This window comes from Rhinopithecus bieti, unplaced genomic scaffold, assembly GCF_001698545.2.
Source record: "Rhinopithecus bieti isolate Rb0 unplaced genomic scaffold, ASM169854v2 scaffold_777, whole genome shotgun sequence".
Lineage (NCBI taxonomy): Eukaryota > Metazoa > Chordata > Mammalia > Primates > Cercopithecidae > Rhinopithecus > Rhinopithecus bieti.
The window spans coordinates 2,374,208-2,396,276 of NW_016803392.1; the positions used below are offsets into that span (position 1 = coordinate 2,374,208).

General features: G+C 40.9%; 1 protein-coding gene across 2 annotated transcripts in view; it reads left to right on the top strand.

The window, feature by feature from the left end:
* The first annotated feature begins 4,070 nt into the window (after positions 1 to 4,070).
* Positions 4,071 to 22,069, top strand: part of PLCXD2 (phosphatidylinositol specific phospholipase C X domain containing 2) — a 53,021-nt gene continuing 35,022 nt past the window's right edge. For both annotated transcript variants that reach the window (XR_001887386.1, XM_017882414.1), the window contains exon 1: positions 4,071 to 4,813. Coding sequence is in view for 1 of the 2 variants with exons in the window: in XM_017882414.1 (XP_017737903.1) it covers positions 4,651 to 4,813 (163 nt within the window). In the remaining variant the exon portion in view is untranslated. The remainder of the gene's footprint in view (positions 4,814 to 22,069) is intronic.

Consider the following 22,069-nt stretch of genomic DNA (forward strand, 5'->3'; position numbering starts at 1 on the left):
CTATTATTATTGTAACCCTGGTGAGGGCTGTTTATGAACAGAGCATATTAAAGAGCTTGGAAATTTTTTTTTATATTTACAAGAGAGGCCACTGCAGGTTTTTGAGAAGGGAAGCAAAATTATTCACATTGTATTTTAGGAAGATAATTATGACAGAATGGGGAATGGTTGGGGAAATAAGAGTGTAATGGAGAAAAAATTTCCAGAAAACAAATTTGTATATGTATTTACATAAATAAGATTGGTTGTGTTTAATAAAAATGGATGAACAGTTTGATGAGTTGTTCAAGTAATAAAAAGTAATTTAAGAGGCACGGAAGCTACCCACTGCGGCCTTAGAATTACAGGTCCTTGGGGTGAGAAGTGGGGTTGGGAAGGCAAGCATCAGAGTTAAGAAAGGCCATGCATTTAGTCTCTATGTGCCAGGTCTTTGCATTTTTTCTCACTTTGCTTAATTGGTTTCAGTGATTTATCTGAAAGACTGTTATTTCCCCAAGCATTCTCCATTCTGCCATAGTTACCCTCCTAAAGTACAATGTGAATCATTTTCCTCCCTTTCTCAACAGCCTGCAGTGGCCATTTTTGTCAATAGAAAAAAAGTGCAATCTTTAATACGCTTTGGTCATAAACAGGCTTTACTAGGTTTACAGTAACAGGTAACATGTAATGGGAAGCCCCTGACACAATGATCAAGAGACTTGGAGTCACAGCTATGCAACTCACTAGCCATGAGATCTTGGACAGGGTTATGTAGCCACTAAGCCTCAGTATCCTTTGTAAAATGGGAACAGTAAGAGTACCTAATTCATGGGGCTCAGACTGTAAAATTACAGACTGTGAAGATTAAATGAGAGTAAATGAACTATATTTCCGACTTCTCTCATATGTCACTCTAGTATATTTTCTGTTTCTCACATCTATCATTCATTGTCATAGCTTTGCCTCTGTTTTCCAAGTTACATATGCCTCTCCCATGCCAAAATCCTCCACCCATTTTCCATAGGCAGAAACTTTTCTCAGAATTCAAGACGTGGTTTGAATACCATGTCCTCTAACAGTGCATCCCTTGGCTCTTCCTCCATCAAAATATATACCTCTTTATTCTCCTCCACTTGTGTGTCTCTGTTATCCCTTCATTCTGGCTGATATTACGATGCACAATTCACATATTTGACTCTCTTTTCTACTGGATTATATATTACCTAAGGATCATTTCACTTTTCTTCTACTCCTAGGACTTACCAGAACGATTTATACACAAAAAGCACTCCGTTTGCTTGTAATTATTCATTAAAATTTACTTACTTCAAAATTTCAGTCCTCCTGTTAATTGAGTTCTCTTCTTTTGATGTCATAATATAGTATGTATAAAAATATTAACTATCCAAACTCTAAACATTAATTTTTATTTAAAAAACATTTTTCCCTATATACCTACGGCATGGTAGAAGAATCCCACTAGTAATTTGGTTTCCATGACATAATAGGATAAAAAAAAGACTATCTTAGAGATTGTTAGCTGAGTTTTTTTAAGCACATTTATTTTATGATTATAAAAGTTATGTAAAAACATTATAAAATCTTGGAAAAGAGAGAAAAGCACTGCGTATCCTACCTATCAAACATGAGCCTGTTCTCTAAGGCCTTGCTACTCAAAGTGTAGTCTGGGCCAGGAGTATCTGCATTAGCTAGAAGCTTGTTGAATATTTAGAATATCAGGTCCATCTCAAATTGATTTAATCAGAATATGATTGATTTACATATTAATGTCTGAAAAGCACTGCTCTAAGACACTACTTAGAGCCCAGCAGAGCATGACATTTACCAAGAGCTTTAACCAAGCATCTCCCTCCTTCCAATAAATATTGAATACCTGCTATATGCCAAGTACTGTACTAGACACTGTGTTTTCATTTGCTAGATTTTTCCCAGGACTGACTCAGGAATATATGGAAAAAGTGTTGCCCTTCTTTTGAATTGTTTTCTTGGGCAAATCAAGTAGCTGTAAATTTAAAAGCCAATTTCAGAGAGGTGCGACTCATCTCATTCTGAAGTGGTTCTACTTGCTTTCAAGTTCTCACTTAGTGATGTCGCTAAGTGTCTAAAATTTGATGCTTTTTTTTTTTTTTTTTTTTTTTTTGAGATGGAGTCTCACTCTGTCGCCAAGCTGGAGTGCAGTGGCAGATCTCGGCTCACTGCAACCTCCGCTTCCTGGGTTCGGGCGATTCTCCTGCCTCAGCCTCCCGAGTAGCTGGGGCTACAGGCGTGCACCACCACACCCAGCTAATTTTTGTATTTTTAGTAGTGATGGGGTTTCACCACGTTTGCCAGGATGGTCTGGATATCTTGATCCCGTCATCCGCCGTTCTCTGCCTCCCAAAGTGCTGGGATTACAGGCGTGAGCCACCGCGCCCAGCCAAATTTGATGCTTTCTAACTATCACTCATTCCTTTGGTTAACAGTTGAAAAATAAAGGGGAAAAAAGGCACTAAAATTAATATTTCACAGTAGAGACTAAAGAATACATTGTGTTTGCCTTAGACAACTTCCATAAAGTTTTATGTTTGGAAATTTTAGGCTGAAGGGGAAGCCCTGAAAGCTGTCACTTCAAAAATAAATCTTAAGATATTACTTCACAGAGTGATTTTTCTAGGAGAGTGCGTGGGAGGAAAAAACCCAAAAACATTGTTGATGCAAACACCTAGGTGACATATTCCCAATATCCTGTGGTATACTTAAAAACAAAGAATACTATGTTTATACTGAAGTGCCCTGTAAGCATTAGAAGATAAACGAAAAATGTAACACACCTTCTTGACATACAAGTGACAATGCCCCAGACCAAACCAAACAAACAAAACAGAAAAACTGGGAATATTATGTAGCAAAGCAGGTTTAAATGAATGTTAAGAATAACCTGGAAAAGGAAATGTTAATAAGATGTCAAAAGGGGACACTACGCAGCAGGAGTTATGTATATGGAAAGGTGCTTTGGGGCCCAGGAGATAAGGTGGGGCCATTTGGTGATTAAATGTTAGCTGACCTACAGATCTGTATATGAGCCCTCAGTCTTGTCTTAGCTCAGGCAACCGCTTTCTTTTCCCATAAGGTCCTCCTGAGTTACTGAGGACCTGTCTGGCCTGAGCCCTCCGGAACAGTATCATCGAGTATTCGGAACCCTACCATCAAGCCCTCTGGAATCCTACCATCAAGTCCAGGGCGCTTTTCTTGATTTGTCTGTTTGCCAGGATGTCCCTGTGATTTTCATGTGCAAAGTCCTCAGACCAGCAGAGACCTCATAGTTTTCCGTCACGGAAAAGTACCATTTGAAGGAGTAGTGAACACTGCAGAAAGCGGGGAAATGAGTTTGTATGCAGCCTCCATACTAGCGAGACTCGTTCCAAAATGGGATTTCCAATAGTGCCACCACATTCAGCTCCCTGAATGCTTCCAGACTTTCATTTCATCTACTAAAGGGAATTATATCAGCAACCCTCCCTGCCTGGTGGGGGTACTGTGAAGAGCACATGGGACAAGGAATTTGAAAAAAGGTTCTAAACAACAGGACAATACAAATACGTTTCATTATTGCCTCCTCTGTAAAATGGGAATAACTGCACGGAACTACTGCCTAGTGATGTGCAGGTGAAGCTTAATTATGTAATGCCTGAAACACAAACCATCCTAGATGTTGTCATCCAAATATGAGATACAGCACCTTTCTGGGCCTCTTACCAGTCATATTTCTGCTGCTTCTGTGGTTTACGGAAAACGTAACCCTTTCCGTGTGTGAACATCTGAGTGCTGACTGTGTAAGGGACTGAAGGAAAAAGGACCTATCTGAGGACCGACTGGCCGAAGCCTGCAGGTTTCCACGAATGCAGTAGCTGCCGCGGGGTCTGTGTACACACACACAGAAAGGAAGGAGTAACGGAGGGAGGAGACTGGGGAGCAGGGGAGGCGTGGGAGTGGGACAGAGGGGCAGCCCGGAAGGCGCTGGCCAATCGGAGCGCGCTCCGCCAGCGGCCAATCACGGGCCGCCTAGCCCGGCAAATCTGCCCGGCAGTGCGGGGAGGGGCTGCCGGGAGTCGGGGTGCCGCCGGCTGCACTTCTGTGTGTCTTTCAGGAAGCCACAGGGCAGGGGGCGTCTGTGCAGAGAAGCGGGGGAGTGAGTAGCAGGCAGGCCCAGCTTGTGTACCAGCCCAGTGACATATATAGAAAAATAAATCAGGTTAGAGCCGGGGCGCCCGGGTGCGCACACGTGTATGGACCGGCAGGCATGTCTGTACACTGGGTGGGCACCTGTCTTGTGAGTGGCTCCGGGTGTGGCTGCTCCTCGGACTTTCAGTTTCTGTAAGATTTATCTGTAGGGGCCTACCTTCCCCCATCTCCAGAGGGGAACGTAAGAAGTTTAACGGAGCTGAGACTGAGCAGATTAAGGGAGTGGAGCAGAGGCTGGGCCGGGGAGAGTGGGGACTGCGGGTGCTAGTGGGTAGGGATCCATCTGTTTGCCCCGTCTCCCAGCCAGAAAGGCATTTTGGAAAGACTGGAGTGGCAAGCGTCGCCCTGAAACGTCCACAGAGCCCGAGAAGTGATGATCACTGAGTGAGTGGCACTGGGCTGAGACTGGCCAGTTTGTTAACAACAGGGATGCTAGCAGTTAGGAAGGCTAGGAGGAAACTCAGGATGGGGACCATCTGCTCCCCCAACCCCAGCGGGACAAAGACATCATCGGAGGTCTGCAATGCCGACTGGATGGCCTCGCTCCCCCCTCACCTTCACAACCTCCCCCTTTCCAATCTGGCAATCCCAGGTATTCGTCTATTCCTACTTGTTCCCACTGTGTTTAATTCTGCCATTTTAGTGTTGTTAAGGGGTTGGGTTGCTTTTCTATTGTGCTGAGAAATTAATTGTCAGTGACCCCTTTTTATTTTCAAACCAAAAACTTAACACTGAAGCAACTGCTTTAAAGAGATTTCAGTACACTGCATCATTGGTAAAAGGACTCATGAAAACGGAAGCATCATTGTTTTTGCTTGTGGGTTTTTTATTTGTTTGTTTGTTTGTTTGTTTTGCTTATATTTGCTAGCCCCAATCTAAGAATATTATCCTTCTTACTGTTGTTATGTGTATGTGAGGGGTGCATTGACTTAAATCACTTGAAGGGGAAATCAAAGGTAATGAATTAAAAGTCACAAATAATTTAGATCTGGATCAAAATTAAAACTGAAAATATTTTATTTCTCATTTATCTGACCTTGTGTATTGGAAAAACAAAAAATAGATAAGCATTAGAGAATAGGTTCGGAATCAGAACTGAGTATAAAGACACATTTTTGTTGTTAGAAAAGCCAGAATAGAGAATGCAAACTCTCATCACAGGCAGTCATTAGGTGTGATGAGGTGGTGGTGTTTGAAGCTTTGTCTCTCTATATATGTATGTATACAGGTGTCTGCCTGACTGATTTAGAACTGAAGCCTTGAAAAGCATTTCTGCTCCAGCCACTGTCTCTCTGCTGGAGGTTTTATGCCTTGACTTCATTTGTTAAATGTGTCCTCTTCCTTCCACTCAGAAGGTGGTTATTGTATGGTTCTAGGGAAGGATATTTGGACAGTGAGTTTGACCTGGTGTGCTGAGCAAGTCCTACAATGGTGATACTGGAAAGCACTCCTAGGAGCAGGGGATGGACTACTGCCCATCCTTTCTTTCACTCGGAGACATAACAATTGAAGTTCACCATAGACTACCAGACAAACTCCCAAGCATTCCCTAGACCCGTCTGGGCTTTTTTGAGGTTTGGTTGGTTTTTTTGTTTGTTTTTGGTGGCTGAAAATATGACCTCATGCAACTCCCAATCTTTGCCTTCTGTGCACAAGGAAGAGCAGTGCTGGCTTCAAATACAGGCTTTTCTTTACTCACCTCGTCTTCTGGGTGTCTTCCAGGTTGATTGTCCTCATGGGCCCCGGTTGCTTTTGAGCAAGGAGAGGGCTGCGAAATTTCTTTATAGTTATGATCACGTATGTTTTATCAGCCATTGACTACAGCTCCTTGGGAAATGCCAGATGGGCATGCTTCAGAACAGGTCTTTTCCATGTTTAATTGGCTCCTGTGGAGTTGTCACTGAAATGATGCATGGGCCACTTTTAACATTAGTCATTTGCCTTCAGGCCTTCTGATGGAATTATTTTGTTGAGTGATACGGCAGGTAGTATGTGTTTGCAAACAGAATGGCATCTTAGGCAGGCCCTAAATGGCTGTGTCATTCAGGGCATGTCCGGGGTAGGTTGGGGCTTCCTCCTTCCTTGTTGTACTTTAGATGGCTCAAACCATAACACCAGCTCTGCTAGTGGGTTGGCTGTGTACTCTGACCCCATGACTGTAGAAAGGAGCTGGGCATTTGTTCTGTGATCCATAGGATAGCTCACAGGTACTAGAATTGCTGGGGTAGCGGAGGAGCAAATAGCTGGGACCTGCTGTTGAAACTGGAAATTATATGATTAGCCACCATGGAGATCATGCGAATTCTTTCACCCTGCTTTGTGCAGTCTGGTCCTGCTAAGCAAAAAGAAAAAAAAAATGGCTTTGATTCCTCAAAAGATGCTGAACTCACTACTGTAAAATGCCGTTTCCTCAGCAGTGGAAGGGACATTAAGTGTATGTATGTGTAGGCTCCAGACAAGAAAATAACATATTAAATGCTAGCCATTCTTGAACTTCCCCCTACTAGTTCTCTTTCCTCTACCTCGAGCTTCATACTCACCAGATAAAGGCTAGCAGTCAAGTTCTACCAATCCTTGCTGAGAAATCCCGAAATATAGAAGGGATTTGGGAAATGGGGGCCATGATTGTCCCCCGTTTCCTCTTTAACTCTTCCCTCTTATCATCATCTGCATCATAATAGCTATTATGTACTGAGCACTACCATGCAGCACCCATTGGCATACAATACCTCCAGTCTTCATAACTTCATGAAGTAGATATTAACATCCTCAGTTTAGAATTAAGGAAATTATTGTTCAAAGAGGTTAAGTGATTTTCTCAAGATCACACAAATAGGAAGTGGTAGAAGTTGTATTTAAACCCCTATGTAGCTGCAAAACCAAGGTACTGTCTCTGTGCCCCTGAGGGGTCCTTGGGAATGGCAGAGCAGTGGGTGTAGTCTCTATCTGAAAGCCAGTTTCTTCAGACCATCCTCTGCAGTGAATGAAAGAATTTTTAAAAGCGAGTGGTATTTATCTAAGTGATTATCACTTTGAATATATAGGTAGATAAATACATATTATATATACATATACATATACACATGTACATATATACATATTATATATACATATGCCTGTTTAGCATTGGAACCCAGTAAGTTTTAAATTCAATTTTAGTGCTTCAACCTGGTGTGTGTGGGTGTGTGCGCACCCCCATGCCCAATCTGGGGCATCTATAGGACTAGGTCAGATCTATCAGGATGACAATGGGGGCAGGGGGACGTGGGAAAGGGCAGGGAAAAGGCAAGCCTTCTGGCAATAATAGCAGGACTGAGATGGAGTAAACTGTGTCACATTTGAGTGCACCTGCTGCCTTTGCCTAAGTCATGATGGGAGAGAATGTGTGAATGTGCACCTCTCAACAGAGCCTTGATGTATTATTTTACTTCCGCAACTGTTAAGAACACCTGTTAATGGCCACTACCACCAAACATACTAAAATATCTTGGAGAAGAACCTCAAAATAATTCTTATTGCTAACTGTATAGAATCATTTGATGTCTGAAGGATAAAGGATCCAGACATCATAAAGGACAGATTTTTAAATTAAAGCTTTAAACTCTACAAACATTTTCACTGATGTTTGTGAAAGCATGATGTTCTCTGTGGACAAATGGACTAATGGGAAGACATTTCTCTGTAATGTATACTGCTTTTCAATGAATTTTTTTCTCTGTACATTTTAATGCTGTTACATTTTTTTAAAAAAAAACACTTTCTTTCTTATTAAAGGTAAACTACTTGGTTTACATTTTGGGAAGGTTCTATTGGGAAGATCCTTGAACTTAAGGGTTGTAAAATTTATTGTTGATTCTTGCTGTGTAATATTGAATAAGTATCTAAATTTCTCAGAATATAGTTTCTTTATTTGTAATTAAGATATTGGGTTAAATGAAATATAGAGTCCTTTCCAGATTAAAAATTATGTGATTAATTTGAGTTTTGTTTTGTTCTGTTTTGTTTTATTTTGTTCCCTGTTCTTTGTCCAAGGTAGAAAGAGCTGGAAGGAATGATTGGGTCATTTTAGGTCTAAAGGCTATTTCTTTTATGCCTCTTCAAAACAAGAAAATGTACAAACAAGGTTTCACAATTGCCAGAATGCAGCAGTGTCTATTCACTTTAGCCTTCAGCTTTAGCCTCTTAAAAGGGGGCTGTTAGATCATACTTGATGTAAATGAACTATTTAGCGCTCACCAGAACCCTAACTGCAAGTTAAGAAACCTCCATAGAGATATTTATTATATACTCAGGCCATATATAACTATATATAAGTAGACTACGGTATAATACTATATATATCTACCTTATAATATATATATATATTATGAGTCCATTATATATAGTAGGCTATAATATATATAGCCTCCTTCATCATACATAGGTTTTTTTTAAAAGAACTAATTAGAAAAAATTTTAATCCAGAGATATAAATAACATGTTACAGAAGCACACAGAATGGAAAGATTAATTCCACCTTCTGAGATTAGGAACTACCTTGTTGAGAAAATAGCATTTGATCTATAATTTGAGGAATGGTCAGGACTTCAAGGGATATAGGTTGAGGGTTAGGGTTGGGAAGGAGACTTTCCAGGTGGAATGGGGGTATATGGGGGTAAATGATGGGGGTATACGAGGGAAATGGCTAGAGGACACCCTCTCTGGTCCCTCCATATCCCTGTTATAGTTTCTTTGTCATAGTACTTCTCAACACATTGTTATTTTTAAGTGTATGTTTTTCCCATGTGAACAGTCTGCTGACAGAAAATATCTTATTTCACTTTATAATCCTAAATCCCAGTAGAAGGTAGCAGAGCAGCCATTGGTAACAGTTGAGTGAATAACTGAAAATATGGAAAGTATGGAGTAAGAATGCTAGAAACGTGGTTTGCGGCCACCATTGTTTTTCACTGTGATGAGAGCTAGAGATTGGTTAAGTTCAGCTTTCACAAATAACCACATGAAACCATATGAAGATTTTCCAATCCATTTCTTGTTATTGCACATAATATTCCTGAAGATTAGGCTTGATAAGGCTCATCACTAAGCCCGATTAGAAACGAAAATTTTAAGGCTGAAATTGTCACAAGAGTCAGAAGAAGAGGCCTTGTGTAACTTCTGTTCTAGGAGCAATTCTTTCACCCAACATCCCTCCTGCCTGCCTTCTTCCCTTGTCAGATTAGAGCTTTTCATCTTTGCTGCCTGGCTGCTGCCTCTCCCTGATCTCATTTCTTGTTCCCCTCTTTGCTTTCTTTCCACTGACCTGACCTGGTCCCCGGTCTTCCCTTGCCAGGATCAACCCTTCCACAGGTGCTCCTCACTGCTCTCCGATTCCCAGACGATTCTCTGTTCTCATGTTGCTAGTGATCATTCCCTTCTCTTCTTTTCTGCCTTTCTGGAATCCTATCCTTTTCCTAGCAGTTTTGCCCTTGAGCACTTGGTGATTTCTATAGGTCTTCCTCCTGTGGCCCCACACCCTCTTCCCACATGTGTGACATGGAGACAAAATCCCTGAGTGTTGCAGGATGGAGTCATTACTCAGATATTGCTTCTGAAAGTTGAACCAGATCTGGCATATCTGAAAGAGATTTGGGGACCACCCCAAAAGGGCACAAAATAAATTGTGTAACAAGAAGTTTTGCTTGGCTCTACTCTGAGGATAGCATGAACCATGAGTTGGCCTAAAACAAATCCATTCTTCTACAGGACTTGAGGTTGTGGGAAACCAGGGACCAAGCTGAGTCTACCAAGGCTAACTCAATCATGGAAAAAAAAAAAAAAATCATACGAGACCAAAATGGTCTCTTAAATGAGGATAGTTTATTTTTGTTTTGTTTTGCTTTTCCCCCCTCTGGGTGGCCACACTGAAAATAAAAAGATGCTATGACTGTGGTGTTTCCATTAGTAGGTTTAACTCCTAAAAAGGCTCATCATTTCTCTAGCCCTCTGTCCTCCCGCAAATCACAAAAGTCACAAAGATTTCCAGAATCACACATGTCTATAAAAAGAAAGATTATGGATTGGATTGGTTGAGTATGAATGCTACAGCCAGACTATGTGGATTTAAATACAGACTCTGCCCTTTACAAGCCCCGTGACTTTGGACAAATTACTTAACCTCTCTGTGCTTCAGTGTCCTTCTCTGTAACACAGAGGTAATCTGTGCACCACCTCATTTTCTTAGTGTGAGAAATAAATTCATTCATATAGTATGCTTTCTGTCACAAAATAAGCACTATATAATAATAACAATTGTTATTATGTATCTTTTTTTAAAAAAATCAGTCAGAACCTTCATTTATTGAAAGCCTGTGCCTGGAATGGACAACAAAAAAGAGGTTTAAAATGCAGTTCATACCGTCAGGCAATTTACAGTCTAGTTACAGAGCTGACTGTCCAGTTAAACTGTCTCTGACTCAGTGTTCTCTGTCTGATCAGATTAGGGTAACTTGAATGGTTGCCCTGCAAAGGAAGCTTTAAAGTTAAGGGAAGGATACACAGAGGGTTGCTCAGGATGTGAGTGCCAAGAGTGTCTTAGATGCAATATGCGGTGGCTGATCAAGATGCCAGAAGACTTTCTTTAGTTATTTACTCAGTCCTGTCCCATCCCAAATTCAGCTGTCAGACTTTGTCATCCCCAGACATCCAGAGCCTTTGGGAAAAACTCAGCCCTCTGTGACAGAAGCATGTTGTTTAGCTTTTTTTCTGCTCTCCTCGTTTCCTCATCACTTGCCCTCCTAACCCAGTCATTTTGTTCCTAGCTCGAGAGTGGGGATATTATAAAATGCTTTTCTTTGAACAAATCCTTATACATATTTTATAATTCCTTCCCCCAGCTATTGGAATAATAGCTTCATCATCCCTCCAAACACATACATCACCCATACATGCAACACACATACACCACCCATTGCCCAACACACACACATGCACAGATACTTAGCTATGGTGTTAGCCTCAGCCTCAACCTCCACTGGGCCCAAATCTCAATACCTGCTATCGTTCACCTGTCATAAATATCTTGCAAAACACACCCACTGACACTTCAGACCCTTGGAGCGTGCTGCTTCCACCTGCAAGCTCCTCTCTCAGACATGTTTCTGAAGCTGAGGAGTTGGTTTCTAACACGTGATCTGACCTGACCTCCGCTAGATTGACAGGTAGCTTCTACATCTCTCTCCTGCCTCTAGGAACTTAGGAGCACAGGCACGCTAAAGGTAATGCTAGTGAAGTACTTTAGCATCCTGCAACTTTGGGAAAATCGCGCACCACTTTGCCAATGCTGACTAACCCCAGTTAGAGTTTCAAACTAGGCCTGCAGAGGAGGGATTATTTGTAGACATTGTAATAGGTGGGTGTGTTTGTGTGTGTGAAAAGAATTTGAACACGCATCAAGAACCAAATTTAGGTGGAGGAGATCTGTGGCTAAATTTGTTTTAGTATTTACATTTGTGGTTAAGCGGGAGTCTTCCACCTTCTCTCTTGTGTTGTGAAACATCGACAGGAATTTGGATTATATTACTGAACACTGTGAGGATCAAAGTACATGGGAGGATTGTATTAGTAGGTCTCTAGGTAACTTCAAGATAAAACAGGTTGAGCTACAGAGGTCTGCATTGCTCTAAGGGGGATGTCTAGGTTATATGATCTATGAAACACAGGCAGTCTTTTGTGGCTTCATTGTCTACTAAGCAGCTAAAATTTTCTAAGAAAGTAACAGGTTGGGGTTTTTTTGTTAATGTCCAATTACTCTAGAACTGTCAGCTGTAAAGTATCATTTCTTCTTAGAGAATATTCTGTCAGTATTTTTATTTCTGTTCAGACCTGTCAAGATGAAAATAAAGGAAAAAATAGTACCCATTTGTGCGCTATAATGCAAATGTCTTGGAGTGTGGCAGCAGTCTGCAGTAATGGTGGAACTGAAAAATTCCTAGGCCCTGTCAGACTGAGATGAATATTTTATGAACATGTATGATTTGAAGGCTTATATATGAAAAGCATTATTTTTAAATTGAAACCAGATACACCCCTCCCTAAATAAATGCCAAACAAAGAAAGGTGTAAACAGTTCTCGTCCACCCTCCCCAGGTTTGAGTGTAGGTGATCATCTTGGCAGTAGGTGTCCATATGGATCCTCACAAGAATTATATGAGTGTGTTGTGTTAATTTGGCTAAAAATATACATCAGTGCCTGCTTACTCCTTTTGCTTTTTTTGGTTCTCATTGCCTATATTTTAAAAATTGTATTCATTTAAAGGAAAATCATTAACTCAAAAGGTATTTACTGAATGCCCTTTTGTGCCAAGTACTGTGTTAAATCAGGTGATCACACAGATCAGTAAGATTCTTCTCCCTGCTCTTCATGAACATATGACCTTAGAAGAAAGCCAAAATTCAAACATGATAGAGAAAATGAATGGGGTCTGTAACACTCAGAAAACCAATACCCAATTCTGTTACTGGTAGTAGGAGAAAAGCTTGGTAGGTTGGACTTCCAAGAGCAACCTTGGGTCGAAATATAAATAGCGAGGAGTAGAAAGCCAGATGTCACAGTGCAGAGGGGACTGAGGGGTCAGATAGCATGGTAACCTTAAGCAAAGCCAACCAGTCTGGTGTGGTTAGAGCACGGATTTTATTTAAAGAAAGGAATAGATGTGAGGCTGGAAAAGTAGGCAAGAACTAGATCCTAATGAGCCTTATATGCCCATGCCAAGATTGAATGTCATCCTGATGGCAAAAAGCAGCCATTGAAAGAGTTGGTCAGAAATGGGTGGAAAGCCCCCCCTAAAATAACTGCATAAGAGTGAAGTGAAACAAAATGATCCAGCAGTTATTATGGATACTGTGGGTTAAGATGAGAAACTCATTGTTTCTTTTACTCTATTCAACATGTGTGTTAATTTTCTTCCATATACTGGGCTCTCTCCTAGGCACTGGTGATTCAATGATGATCAATACAGACATGGTCCTTGCCTTCAGAGAGCTGACAGTCTAGTTGGAGAAATGGACATTTAATCAAGCAGTTATAACACAATATGCTATGTAGGATGACTGGAGAGGTATACATTACTGCTGGAAGAAGCATATAGCAAGGGCATCTTAACAAGACTAAGGAGGCCTCCTGGAGGAAATTATGAATAAACTAAACTCGGAAAAATACACAGAAATGAGCCCTCAGGATAAGACAAACAGAGTAAGGATGCTCTAGAAGGGGAAATGAAACGGGTGAGAATCTTGAAGAGAGGGAATGGCGCATTTAACAAACCAAAATAGTTTATTATGGTTGTACTGTGGGTTACAAGGAGGAAAATGTCAGGGAGTAAAGTGGCAACATACTTAGAGGTCTTAAAAGCCTTGTTAGGCCGGGCGCAGTGGCTCACGCCTGTAATCCCAGCAATTTGGGAGGCCAAGGCAGGCAGATCACAAGGTCAGGAGATCAAGACCAGCCTGGCCAACATGGTGAAACTCCATCTCTACTAAAAATACAAAAATTAGCTGGGCGTGGTGGCATGTGCCTGTAGTCCCAGCTACTCGGGAGGCTGAGACAGGAGAATCTCTTGAACCCGGAAGGCAGAGGTTGCAATGAGCCGAGATCGCGCCATTGCACTCCAGCTTGGTGACAGAGTGAGACTCCGTCTCAAAAACAAAACAAAACAAAACAAAAGGCCATGTTAAAGTTATCTAACTTCAGGCTGGGTACAGTGTCTCATGACTGTAATACCAGCACTTTAGAAAGCCGAGGCTGGTGGATGACTTGAGGTCAGGAGTTTGAGACTAGCCTGGCCAACATGGTGAAATCCCGTCTCTACTAAAAATGCAAATATTAGCCAGACATGGTGGTGGGCGCCTGTAATACCAGCTACCTGGGAGACTGAGGCAGGAGAATCACTTGAACCCAGGAGGTGGAGGTTGCAGAGAGCCGAGATCGTGCCACTGCGCTCCAGCCTGGGCGACAGAGCAAGACCCCATCTTTAAAAAAAAAAAGAGTTAACTGACTTTACGTGAACAGGAATGGGAAGGGTTTTAAGCATTTTAAGCATGCAAATCACAAGGTCCACTTTGTGTTTTAGAACGATCACTCTTGCTGCAGCACAAAATATATGAGAACCAGGAAGTACTGTAACCAAGGGGACCAATTAGGTTGCTGAGGTCATCCAAGCGGGAGGTGACCCTGACCTGAGGAGGAGGGTGACAGCATGGACAAAGAAAAAGAGAACAGACTTAGGAGCTATTTAGGAGGAAGTGTCAGCAGGACTTGGCTATTAATTGGAGGGCAAAAGAGAAGGTGCAATGGGCTTGGGTGAGAGAGAGGAAGTTGGTGGCATTCCCAGGAATATGGATAAAGGAGAAGGAGCAGGTTTAGAGGTGGTGGAAGGAAGCAGGTGCTTAGTCTGGAGCAGGCTGAATTTGAGGCACCTGTGGGACATTTCAGAATTGGGAGAAGGGCACAGGTGGCACACAGTGGAGATGGTTTCAGAGCTAAGTCTTCACATTTCACAATTTGCCCAATCTTCTACCGTCACCCACAGCTACTATTATATCCAATATCAGATGGTTTCCATTTAAAGCTGATATACTCATTTATTAGATTATGTCTTTTAGATTTGAACGAAGATTGTACTTCTTTTAGAAAATTTGTCGAGTTTCTAGTCCCAGAGAGCCCCTTCGTGTTCATCTAGTGTCCAGTGTTCTGCCTGTTCTATATGAATTGTCTCTTGGCAGGTTGGGCATGAGCGTAGGAGTTAGCTTCTGTATACTATACCATAAACCAACTGTGAAATGGAAACTTTTAGTTACCACAATCATCAAACATGATTTATTTCATACATGGACATCTCGGGTTGCACCAATAGACCCAATAAAAGCAGGAGAATTTTACAGTAGAATAGTTCATTTAATGTAACTTTTTCTCCTAGCCTAAACATTTTTCTGGTTTTTCCTAAAGCTTATTATTGTTCTTTCTTCTGTGTTTCCAAAAAGGTTGTTAAAGCAAATATGGTTATCTCAGAGCTCAGAAGGCGCATTAGGGAATGACCAAGTGCCCCTTGCAAGGGGTTACTTCATACAAAGGTGATGCCATCTATTTGGAGACAGAGCAGGTTGCACGGTAGCAGAATAGAAGGATTTCTTGTGAATGGATTATCTACAGTATCTTATTTGGAGTAGGGATTGGGGTCTATTGGACAATGGAAGAAGAGAAAATCTTTCAAAAGAGAATAGGTACCCCTCCCTGTGTAGAGAGCTTTAAAATGCACCCCCACCCCCGACATGCAATTGAAAACCCTTTGACTCACATAAATCATAGGACATTGGAGCTAACTTGGAGAATACCTTGGGCAATGGAATGCTTATTGTGCCTGGCAGAGCAGGGAAGGTTTGGTACCCCTTTGGTGCCCCTCTGGCCACCTCAGGGCAAGGGGTAGAGACTGTTGGGGAGAAACTTCAACTAAAGAAGGTCTGGTTGCACTTGTTTCACATATAGATAGTTCATTTGAAAGTACTGCAGGTCTAAAAAGTACCCTGTAAACCTCTGATTTACTTCAGTTATCTCTGAGCTCATCCAGCCAGTTGCAGGGGTAGACCAAGACTGACTCTTTGAATTCCCAGGCTGTCTCTCCTCAGATAGTGAGATGCCCCTTGGCTTCTCAGCACATAAAAAAGAATAAGTTGATCAACATCCTGTGCTTCCAAGTATTCTGCCTTAAACATTTGCTTTGTTGCATTGTGGATAATTATGAATTTAATAGGCGACTGATTAAAAATTAAATGGGCCACATGGCTCTCTGATTTTGCAGGCAGTTTGATGGTTATTATGAATACTCTCCCACATGCCTCATGGAAAATAAACAAGTATGATAGGTTGAGAAGAATGTTTAAAGATGTTATCTTTGGTTCAAGGGACTACTAAATGGCCCCCCTCATCTGGAATCTTGGATTCATAATGACTAATTTTGTATACCCTAAAGATGCCTCAGCCTTTCTCCACTTGTTAATATGGAGTGAAGTTCTCTACAAATGTTGCATTTTTCTCAAGGACCTAATTCAGAAGTGTGAGATTGGTGACTCCACAGAGATATTATTAGAATATAATTTATGCAGGCATAAGTTGCAGGAAATCTACTCTCTGGTACCTTTCTTTTAAAATTGTTCAATGTAATATTTTATTATAGTTGTTCCTTTGGTCATCCTTTCTGGTTAATTTTGTCCTCTATGTTTTCTGACACATTCCTCTTCATTGACCCAGATAACTCAAGCTAGAAGGACAAAGGGAGATAAATGGAGCTAGGTATAAACAGGTACAAGGGGTGAAAAGGAGCAGAGAGGGAACTCTACCTGTTTAATGTTGGAGGGACCAAATAGAAGTTTGGGAAAGGATCAGGAGACCTAGGCCTACCAGCCTTAGGCAACTCTCTTAACATCTGTTTATTCAGGTATTCGTGCTTGTATTTATTCTGTATAAATGCATTCAGTACCTACTAAATTCCAGAAACTAAGTATGGAGACATAAGCATGAATTAAACATGATCCTGCCCTCAAAGACTTACACTTAGGTGGCAGAGACAGATGTGGAGATAAATAGCACTCAATGTCCTAAGTTCATCAAATATCAACTCACTGCTATGGAATCACAGAGGAAAGAGCAGGTCAGTCTCCTTGATAGAGTCAAGTGAGCTCACAGACTAATGATGGTAATTAAAATGGAAAGGCAAGGGATGATAAGATTGTCCCCCCAAGGGGACAATCCCCTAAGGACTCTAATGGGTTTTTGTTTTCTTAGACAAATCTTTTGCTACATTCAATAACCATAAGGTGTACTTCTCATATGTATTAATAACTTTGTAAATTAATATATTCTTAGCTCAGGCCTCAGATATTTTAACATGCAAAATTATTATCTGTTTATATTAAATTTATTGTAATATTTGTATAGATTGAATACCTGAGTCGGAATACAAGATGTTTTTCTATGAAAGCCACCCTAAGCATCTTCGCATTTAAGAACACATGTTCATTGTAGTGTCTGTTCTTTATGGGTTTTTTCTTTCTTTCTTTCTTTCTTTTTTTTTTTTTTTTTTTTTATTTTTGGAGACAGGGTGTTGCTCTGTCACCCAGGCTGGAGTACAGTGGCATGATCATGGCTCACTGAAGCCTCGACCTCCTGGCTCAAACAGTTCTCCATCTCAGCCTCCTGAGTAGCTGAGACTACAGGCACGTGCCATCACACCTGGCTAATTTTTTTTTTTTTTTTTCTAGTAGAGACCAGGTCAGGCTGGTCTCAAACTCCTGAGCTCAAGGGATCCTCTCACATTGGCCTCCCAAAGTGCTGGGATTACAGGCATGAGCCACTGTGCCCAGCCTCTTCTTACATCTTTTATCTTCTCTCTATCTTTGTTATTCACACAGGAGGCACTATGAAAAAGTAGTTCAGCGTGTAGGTTGTAGGCTCAAATCCTAGCTACTATTAATAGTTGCATGATCTTTAGTAAAAAGCTTTACCCCTCTGTCTCTTAGGTTTTTCATCTGTAAAATTGAGATAATTATAATATCCACTTCACAAGTGCAAAGTTAGAGGAAGCACAAACCAGAAGACCACCCTCACTCTGACACCAGTTACAGGTTTGGGAGCCTTAAGATCAGCCTTATGTTTGATAATTTGCTGGGAAGATTGACAGAACTCATTGTAAGTTGTTATACTCATAGTTACTGTTTATTGCTATGAAAGGCTACAGATCAAAATCAGCTAAAGGAAGAGGTGCATGGGGCAAAGGTCAGGACATTTCCAAATGTGGAGCTTCCAGTTGTCCTCTCCCCATGGACAGTATTTCTTTCCTTGTATTGATGTGTGACAGTACCACACAAAGTACTGCTAACCAGGGAAGCTCACCTGAGCTTTGGTGTCCAGAATCTTTTCTGGGCTTCCACATGGCTGACATAAGTATCCAGCCCCTTCAGAGGTTAAGCCCATACCTATGTGACTCAAATGCTGCACCATAACTCACATCCTTAGACTTTTCCCTTATGGCCCAAAGCTCTCAGGCAAATAAAGATACTTTGATCAGGTAGGACATTACAAGGGCTTAAGCAATTGCTTCCCGAGGACTGAGGGCAAAGACCATACCTCTCTTTGGGTAAGGTTTAAATTTTTTACTACACAAAGTTACTTAAGAATTAAATAAGATAATGTATACAATGTGATTACATTATTACCTAGTATGAAATAAATGTTTTATATATATACAGCTATGATTATGAAACATCCTTTTGATTACCTAATATGTACCTAATATCATAATAGCTACTGTAGGAAATTTTGAAAAAATGAACAAGATGTAGTTCATAGATCTTACAAGAGATATACAAGAGTTCAAACAAAAGCCGAATGAGGTGAGTACCATGATAAAGAAACAAGCAAACTGTGCTGGGACCTGCAAAGGGCAAGGTTACTTCTAGATGGGGCTTAAGGAACCACCTCAGGAGAAGAGCACCTGTGAGCTTGGCTGTGAGAGATAGGTAGGATTTCAACATGAAGAGGGAAGGACATTCCAGAGACAGGGAAGCAAATGCCCAAAATTAGAGATGAGAAAACAACGGCACCTTCAGGAAGCAGAGAAGGGCTGCCATGGTCACCTGTGGAAGTGACAGGAGAAGGAAATGGAACAGGTAGGGAAAGACAGACAAACCAGCTGGAGAGAGATTTTCGGCATTGTACTAAGCACTTTATGCTTCGTGTTGTAGACTATAGGGAACCAGTGACAATTTTGGGCTTGAAGAAAACCGTGAAAGAAAATGTACTGTCCCTGTTATAATTCCAGTCTTTGAACACCCTCCCTTCCAATAACCCACCTTCACTTTGCCTGGCCAGTTACAATTCAGCTGAGGTATGACCTCTGTAAACATTTCCATTATAGGACATGGTATACCCCATTGAGACTGTTTATCTCTGCTGTGTACAACTGTTTTGTCATTTATGTATACTTGCTGTCTTGTTCAGAATAAGCACCTTATGATAAAAGTGGAGGGAAAGAAGGAGGAGGGGAGAGACATGGAATCTTGAAATATATCTACAAAGAATTTAAGCATAAAAAACAGATATTTTAAAAATCTATATTTCTAGTTAAGGAGAAACTAGGACAGGCAGGAAGCAAGTAGTAATGCCTAAGGTAAGACAAAATCTTATAACTGCATTGCAGTCTTCTCAAGATGCCTCAAGGCTTTAAGAAAAAGAACAAGTATAATAATAATAAAAGAAACAGAAGAAGAATAGCTTGCTCATTTAACATTTATAGAGCACTTCCTAGGAGACCAATATTGCTCTGTTTGATTGATATGAAGCCAATTAATTCTTATAACAAATTAATGATGTAGGTACTCCTACTATCCCCATTTTACAGATGAAGAAATTTAGTCACAGAGAGGTTAAGCAGATTGCCCCCCAAAATCCTGATAACAATACCAGAACTATCAAAAATTAGGTCATGCCAAATTCATTAAATTGCATTTGAATAAAAGACACTCATAGAGTTGAAGACTGACCCAGTGTTGGGTTGTAACTTTAGTTTCTTTTGTTGGTTGTAATAAAGGGTAATTTTCTTTTCATCTGAGGCCATTTGCTCCCATGTCGGCACTCTAACGCATGAGCACCCATGAGGATGGTTATGTTTGAAGGACTACATGCTGACCTGTTCTGGCTGAACAAGTTACACTTTTTTTTTCAAGACCAGACATCTAGGAGGCTTTTTATTGACTCAGAACAAAAGCAGCCCAGTGGTTTAAGTGGTCTGTGTAGTAATCACCCAGCGAGGCTCCGGCACAGAAAAAAAATCTTTCTGGCCTCTATTCTGCCTGTACACAGAAAGACCAGCATGAGGCTTTAGCGGGTGTGTAAGCTCTCAGAACGCTGGTCTTCAAGGGTGGGGTGTGTTTTCATTCACTTTCTCCGTTGGGTGTCATGTACAAATTCCCTTTAAGCCCACCATTTCATGTAATTTAAACTGCTACCTACTGGATTTTCTCTCCTCCCTTTTCCCTTTCCTCTGTCAGAACACCTAGCTTAGGCCTTTATTTACAAGAAAGAGAAAAGACCTCTTCTTGTCCTCGAGGGGAACTAGCTAAGAAGCTTCTCTGTGTCTCAGTCATTCTTCAGTTTATCAAATGAATCTTAAAATAACCCTGCCCTAGATTGAGACCATCTTGGCTAACATGGTGAAACCCCATCTCTACTAAAACTACAAAAAAATTAGCCGGATGGCAGGCGCCTGTAGTCCCCCCTACTCGGGTGGCTGAGGCAGGAGACTGGCATGAACCCGGGAGGTGGAGCTTGCAGTGAGCCAAGATCGCGCCACTGCACTCCAGCCTGGACGACAGAGCGAGACTCCATCTCTAAATAAATAAATAATTAATTAAATAATGAAAAACTAAAGTAAAATAAAATAAAAACCCTGCCCTGTGAAAATTCCAGCAAAACTAGGTAACCATAAATATTTTTTTTTTGAAGTCCCAATGATAAATTCCATTAAAATGACCCACAAAATAGTGAAACACCAGCCTTTAAAGTGAAGGGCACTGTCACATAAATGCTAAACAATAAGTGAACTATTGACCGATGCATTTAATCACTAAGACAGACCTAAGGCCCAACAGAAATATGGGTCCTAAGAATCTGTGTGAGCAGAAAGAAAGAGCAATTTGACAAAATTCTCAGATGAGCCAAAAAGCAATAAATACCACTTTAGACTTGGCAATGATTTGCTTTTTGCAAATATGATGAGTTAAATTTACAGGCCTATTTTCTGTTTAAGTATGGTAAGTATGAAAGAAAAATGTTATTTCTTTGCAGTGATTAATAGTCCTTCATAAATAGGGTGACAAATGCCTTTAATAAGCTGTTAATAAGTGGAATTATCCAATTCTTAAGATAGAAGAGACCCTAGGTCTCATTTCGCTCCCTTTCCTAAGTTTGCAAATGAAGAAACAGAACTCCAAGTACAAGTTTGGAAGCCCAGGTTCACGGAAGTAATCATAGCAGAACTAGCACTGGGATTCAGGCTCAGCTGTGGAATTACAGACAGTTTCTTCAACTGAGAGAAGGTTAGAGTGCCCTCCTGTGTCCCTATGTAGAAATTCTTTAGGTCTTTACAAAATTTAAACTAGCTTTAATCTCTTCATCAATTTTCCTGCACTGGGTCAGGGACCAGGCATTTAGGTCCAAAGACAAACTCTGCAGTCACCGTGTTATTGAAAGTACATGAGCAATGCACTTGACTTGTTTAATCAGTAAGGACATAGAACCAATAATATCATCCCTAGAGTATCTTTGTGTACACTGAGGTCTGACAGACCTGGGTCTATGTCCCAGGCAGCCACATGCAATCTTTGCAACCCTGAGCTAGTTGCAAAACCAGTCTGAGCCTCAGTTTCCTCATCTGTAAAATGAGATCATGTAAGTAAAATGCCCAGCCTGGCATTAGGTACATAATAAGCACTCAGTAGATTGAAGTTGTTTCAGTTATTTTCAGACAAGAGCTCCCACCAGGGTTATAAAAAAGTTAATGATGAAAGAGCTGAGGTAAAAACACGAGGGAGATAAACTGAATGTCTTCAGGATGCTTTTAGTTACTGGATGAAAAGGTTTCCATGAGTTCCAGGGGCAGAAGAAAGGGAGAGAGAATTTTTAAAAGAGGTATGTACTGAATATGTGATTCCTGAAAAATGAATTTCTTCTTCAGATGGGGAAATTTCAATGGACCTAAGCCACATGGCTTGACCACAGGTAGAAGCTCTCTCTCAAAGGTAACACCTGGCACTAAGG